Source organism: Mus caroli, chromosome 14 (assembly GCF_900094665.2).
Source record: "Mus caroli chromosome 14, CAROLI_EIJ_v1.1, whole genome shotgun sequence".
NCBI lineage: Eukaryota > Metazoa > Chordata > Mammalia > Rodentia > Muridae > Mus > Mus caroli.
Genome location: NC_034583.1, coordinates 42,941,667 through 42,948,119, shown reverse-complemented (window position 1 = coordinate 42,948,119; position 6,453 = coordinate 42,941,667). Strand labels below are relative to the sequence as shown.

At 44.3% G+C, this 6,453-nt stretch overlaps 1 protein-coding gene across 1 annotated transcript; it reads right to left on the bottom strand.

Annotated features, from left to right (window-relative positions):
* Window positions 1–209: 209 nt before the first annotated feature.
* Window positions 210–3,033, bottom strand: Rnase10 (ribonuclease A family member 10 (inactive)). Its single transcript, XM_021182610.1, has 2 exons — window positions 2,896–3,033; window positions 210–1,694 (listed from the first exon to the last, which is right to left on the bottom strand). Exons 1-2 carry the CDS (start codon window positions 2,999–3,001, stop codon window positions 1,063–1,065), a joined length of 738 nt encoding a protein of 245 aa, XP_021038269.1. The 5' UTR covers window positions 3,002–3,033; the 3' UTR covers window positions 210–1,062.
* Window positions 3,034–6,453: the final 3,420 nt, after the last annotated feature.

The following is a 6,453-nucleotide window of genomic DNA, read 5'->3' as shown; positions in this document are numbered from 1 at the left end:
TCAGACAAGAAAGAAACAAAGGGGGGCAAAGAGGAAGGTTGTGAAAGTAGAAGGGGAGGAAAGGGGTGGAAAGGTGAGAAAGATGGGTCCTTATTCAAGCACTTGACTGTAGCTGTCCAGTAGCCATGGAGGAACTGGGCTACCTGAAAGGGGGCCTGGAAATGAAAAAGAATGGGGTGTGAGAGACGGATGAAGCCAAGACAAAGTTTCTGATCAAGGCTCAAAGTTTAATAGTCAGCACTGCACACTGCATTTATATAGGAAAAGCCAACAGACCCATCCTTTGTTTCAGCTGGATTGGGTTGCTTTGTTTCAGCTGGATTATATTGTAAAGCAAGCTCAGCCAGCAGCCGACTCCTGTAGGAAATTGACTCCACCTGGGTCATTAAGGTCCAACTGTGGCGAACACTTAAGGTCTATTTAGCCTGCTCAAGGCTGGGAGAAGGGCACGCTTGATTTTCAGGCCTATGCCTACACCACCTCACAGCAGGCTCTACGATTTTCCAGGCTCAGGAAAAGAGAAGCCTAGCCACATGGCTTTCCAGACACAGTCCTAGATTGAATGGCTTTAGTTGCATCTGCAGCAGAGAAGTGTGTTGCAGGGCCCAGGAGTCTGTGATTACCACAAGTAGGGAGCATGTAGAGTCCCTATGTAGGTAGCAGGGAAGGAGGTAGATAAAGGAGGCATTAAACTCTTCTAGTCTACACCCAAGGTGTACTCAATCCAGGGATCAGGCTGATGACCATGGCTAAGGTAGGGTCTAGAGTTTGGCCTTTGTAGGACAGGGATTGAAGGTGAGAGATATCTAGGAAAAACTAAGCATCATTCTTTGCCATTTCGGACCCCCAGAACAAAAATGCACGTTGGATGACCCTCCCCCCCAACCCCAATACAAAGAATAATTCTATTTTCAGAAGTCAAAAATCAGTGATGGTCCATCCTCTCCTCCCAGGATCTTCTCTATAGTTAGAAAAACCAAGGAGGGGACAGAAGCATCAGCAAATGGAAACGCAAGAGAAGAGAGGCAACGAGCCGAAGAGAAGGGAAAGGCACAAGGTGCTTCATTTAGTCTCCAGTTGTTTCTTGTCATTGCATGTCATGAAAATGACCTTTTCGGTTATGTAAGTCAGATAGTGACAGTTGGGAGTGACTTGGCCTGGTTTGGCCAATTTGCACAGTGTCAGATCAAAAGGCCGGGGACTTTTGTAACATTTGCCCCCCTTGAGGTCACAGTCAACCAGTGAACCGTTACAGACAGCTTTGACTGTGTTTGGGTCCTCATGGATGAATGTGTACTGGTTTATGCAGCTCTGATTAGGCTCCTTTATCTTGTGTGCCATCATGGTATTACAGTCCCTGACACTCAAGCCAAACTTAAGGTAGTCTTGTTTGCTCTGAAAGCGGGGCTCAGCCCTCAGCATCCTGCTTCCCCCCACTTCATCTTCACTGAGGACAGTCTCTTCTGGCCAGACAGGTTGTGCCATTTCTTTGTAGCCAAGTGCCAGGCCTTCTGTGGTCCAGATGCCCTCTCCCTCTTCAGTATTCTGGGAGTCACTGGGCCAAAATTCATTCAGTGGCTGATCCTCCAGGACGGCAGCAGCCATGTGAAGGCCCAGGCCCAGCCCCAGCCCTAGGCCTAGCAACAGCAGCAACATCATGAACAACAGATGCACCAGTGTCACCTTCATTTTGCCTGGAGAAGAAGAGGAAAATGAAGGCGTGATGTAGAGATAAACTCTGGCCCCTGCCATGGTTGACCAACGCCAGCAAAATAGACCTTGGGTACTCCACTGAATTCTCCCCGTTATTCCACCTACCTAAGGAAATGAATCTCTTTCTTGAACATTTCTTCTGCCCCTTCTCCTCACATTCCCCATTTCTGTGTGGGTCTTGAGGATTGGAAAGTGGCTAACAGGAGTGACTGTAAACTGGTCCTTTTTCTGAGTGATCAGTGAGGAAACTTGATGCCACTCCATCCTCTCTAGCCCCCACCCACTGATTCTTAAACAGAAATTATTCTGGAATCACCAAAGAGAGTAGCTAAGCCAAATGAGTACAGAGAAATTCTTAGAGACAACCTTGCTATAGTAATCATTGTGTCCATTTTTATCCCAGATTTATTTTGCTTGTTATTATTACCCTTTTCCCAAAAAAAGGATAAAAATGAACTGAAAGAGAAATGGGTTCCTTCTCACTCCTAAAGTAAAGCTGCAGAAATGTGCAGTCAGCCCAGGCCTCTGCTACATCTTGTCATTTGCATTTCTATTTGTGGTTAGGGAAAAAATGCAGTACGGCTTTCTCAGGCTCCAGCTATTTTGGCAGCTGCTCTTGGTTGGGGGCCATCCCACAACTAAGGCAGGAAGATGTAGCTGAAAGGAAGATACAGTCTTTGCAGCCAACAGCTCTGGGCTCCAACTTGTTAAACTTGTTATGAAAAGTGGAAAGTGCATGCTGTGTGTGAGCAGACTCTGAAGCTGAGGACTCAGGGAAGGGCACGGTTGGCCTTCTTGCTCAACAGTCACCCAGCGCTGAGGAAATCTGACATAGAATTTATCTTGGCCAAAAACTAGCATCCATCATTACAGTGGCAATAACATTACATTGGCACAGCATGTGGAAAATACTGCAGAGTGTGCACACTGACTGTCATTGACTCAAGTGACTCTGACGTTATTAGAAGCTTGCCAGAGCAGACTGGTGAGATAAACCAGGAAAGATTGCCTTTAGTAAAACTTGCCAGAGGTTGTTTTTGTTTTAAAGAAGAGGAGAGAAAGAAATTTCAAGAGAATGAAACTGAATGAGCTGTGGATGTGGCTCAGCTGGTAAAGATTTTGCCTAGAATACATGAGGCCCCAGCTTTGCTCCCTGAGGAACCCGGCCCTGATGTGACTTACCTACACTTGTAAGCAGCTTTAGATAGTCTTGGCTCTTCCTATGTCCCCAATTCTGCTCTCCTAGAGCGTCCTTCTCTGTGAGCTGTACCCAGAAGCTGCTCTCCATACAAGTAGCTATCTCCTTGTGTGCTGAGGGCTTTTAAACAGAGCCGGATCTCCTGAACCCATTCCTCTCCCCTTCTTTCCTTCCCAGCACAGAATGGACACACTCCGCTAATGTGCCTTTCTGCTCCCACAAACACTTTGAAGTAAAGAAATTCAAGCAAATGACAGGAAGTGTCCTCTAACTGGGGGAACTGCAGTTAGTTGTATTCCATCAACTGTTCTACTCTGAGTTCCGCCCACTGACCTGTGGTTTAGAACAGTCTCACCTTGTGCCTGAGTCCCAAGCCTGATTGTCTTGTTTTCTACACATATTGCCTTCAGCCCTTTCCCATCACTTCTGGAATGGTAGTTTCCGGCGTCTTGTTTTTATTTTTGTTTGCGGCACCTTTCCAATACTGCTTTTCACATTTTTGCAAGGGAAGCATGACTTCATTTGATTATTTGCAGTGGGGGAAAAAAAATCCAGATTTTGTAAATGTAGTTATTTGGCTCTTGAAAAGGAATATGAAAGCAGAACAACTCATCAGCTCCTGCACATGGTGAACTAAACCAGTGAGTTCACCGTGTCCAATAGATGCTCCTTTCTCCAGCTGGAGGCTGAGCATCTGGGACTGATAAGGCACGGCACAGGTCATCTCCAGATGATGATGATGATCATCTCTGGAGACGCATGTTTTCTGTAGTCATTATGCAGGAGAGCCAAGTGGTGAGCTCAGAGTTCTGCTGTCTACAGGGTTCTGGGGGGTGGGGGGGTTGTTTTTGTTTTTTCTTTTGTTTGTTTGGTTTTTGCCTTTTGAACTACAGTTCATTCTCAAATGGTCAACAAAAGTGTAAGTAGAGACGAAAACCTCACCTTGCTCTCTGCTAAACTGCATTAAGACTGGCACAAAGTCTTCTTCAGGTAAAGGGAAAGGCCTTTTTTGTAAATCACATGAAGGAGCTGTTGCGGTCTGAGGATTCAGATAGATCGTTTTACATTTTAGTTCATTTGCACAGTAGTGACCTCATGTGGCCTTCCGGACTTCTTTACCAGAGGAGGTTAGAATTATTCCCCCAGTTTTATAATAAACTTGAAGCCTTGAGATGTTCAGCGAGCTGTATAAGCCATATTAGCCGAATACGGAAGGCAGGGGATGGGCTCCTGCTCTGCCAGCTGCCACCCATTGCTCCTTGTCTTTGTGAACAAAATCTCCAGAAAGAAGCTATGGCTGCAGAGACTGACTGGTTAGAAGTATAGTACTGTGGAGAGACTTACCTTATTACTTCATCTTGGACAAGTTCTAGCCTTCCAGAACTGCCATTTCTTGCCTGTATCTGTGTTGGAACTAACATCTTGTGACTACCAGAAACCTTTTGGAATCTATTGACTTAGCAGAGCACTAGCTTCTACCAACCCCAGGATGTCATCAGATAGCATCTTCCACCTGTAAAACGGCTCCTCCCGTTCCACTGCCCCTGCCTCCCTGAGGTACCCACCAATGTATTTTAAATCTGCCTCGATTTCAGCCTTAATCATCCTATAAAACTACCAAGTTCATAAAATAGCTTCTACATTGGAACATGGAATTTGGGCTAACCCAAACCTGTGTTCCTGGCCCACAACCACTCAAAATGGCTATCTTTTATTCCCTTCAAGATAAGAGCTGTGGTTTTGCGTCAACATCTTATACTACCTGCATAAAGAGAGTGATAACTGGCTCTAGTCTATGCTGTTTTTCCCATGGCTCTAGAGAACAGTTGGTTACTCCTGAGCTAGAGAAGTGATCTGAAATGCATGTTGACTTTTTTTTTAAGTTATTTAATTTACTTAATTGGTCTTTTGGAGACAAGAGCTCACTGTGTAGCACAGGTTGGCCATGAATTTGTGTTGTTTCTCTTACCTCAGCCTCTCAGTACTGGGATTACAGGAAGGGACCATGAAGCCAGGCTTGGTTATTATTGGAACAACTCACATCTGTAGAATGAACTCACATAAGCCTAATCATAATTCATAGAACACAAGCCCCCAACTTCATCCTTATAACTCTTTAGCCCTTTCTAATCTGTGCAATTCATCCATCTTGGGTTCTTACTTATTTGGGCCCTGGGTCCACTTGGCTTTTTGAGGGATCACTGGACTGTTTTGTTCTTTCTGTGTGACTAATTTTGGAAGTTTCTGTAGTGTTGGGGGAGTTTGGGTAATAACATATAAACAACAAAACATACCACAGTCACTTCATTCTGGTGCTTAAGAAACTTCATAAAATCTATGGGAGGAGTTCCCATAAATACCGAATCCCTCTATCTCAAACATTTCACAGCCTCTACTTCTTCTAGGGAAAAAAAAGTGTGAATGTTGGGAGGGTGACCAACCACCTTGCTATTGATGTTGAAGCCCAACAAGAAAGTGGTTGGATTAATAGTGTGTGCTATGCACCACGCTGCCAAGCTGTGATAGCTTTTTAAGGTGCTTAGTAGCCATTCGTTTTTTTTTTTTTTTTTTTTTTTTTTTTTGAGACAGGGTTTCTCTGTGTAGCCCTGGCTGTCCATCCTCTCCTGTTCCTCTAGATCCAATACCCTTGTCTCATCCCCAGCTTTGTNNNCCACGCTGCCAAGCTGTGATAGCTTTTTAAGGTGTTGAGTAGCCATTTTTTTTTTTTTTTTTTTTTTTTTTTAGACTCCTACCAGGGAAGGATGGAGGCTGACTATAGATAGATCCTCTCCTGTTCCTCTAGATCCAATACCCTTGTCTCATCCCCAGCTTTGTAACAGAACACCTGCTTCGATCTTTCTTTCCTCTCTGACCCCATCCTCAATGGATCAGGAAGATCTTCTCTTCTAACTTTCCTTCCTCCAGCTAACCCCATATTCCAGCCTCAAACACAGACAGGCATTCTCTCAGAACACATCATCTGAGCTCCCAATACCTAGAAACACATTTACCTAGAACTGTCAGTGCCCACAGCTATTAGCGTCACAGAAAATTCCCTACCAGACTACTCACAGCTCTCAGATTGTTCTAAAACCAGAGGGGAAACAAAAACCAAGGAACAAAACACCCATTCAACAAAGACAAAACCAGATATCAGCACCTGCGACTATAATCTCAGTTCCAGATGCATGGATGCCAATGTAAAAGCGCAATCAATAATAGCCAGGGAAAGATGTCTCCTAGGACCTAGCAACACTACCACAGCAGTGCCTGAATATTCCAACATAGCTGGAGCACAAGAAAAAGACCTTAAAATACCTTTTATGACTATGTAGAGGTCCTTCTAGAGGAAATGAAGAAATCCAGGAAAATACAAACCAACAATGGAAGTTAAAAGTGTTCAAGCTTTGAAAAAGGAAATAGAATCAGTAAAGAAAACCCAAACTGAGAAAACTCTGGAGATAAAAATTTAGATTTAAAACAAGAACTATGGAGGCAAGCTTCACCAACAGAATACAAAAGATGGAAGAGAGAATCTCAAA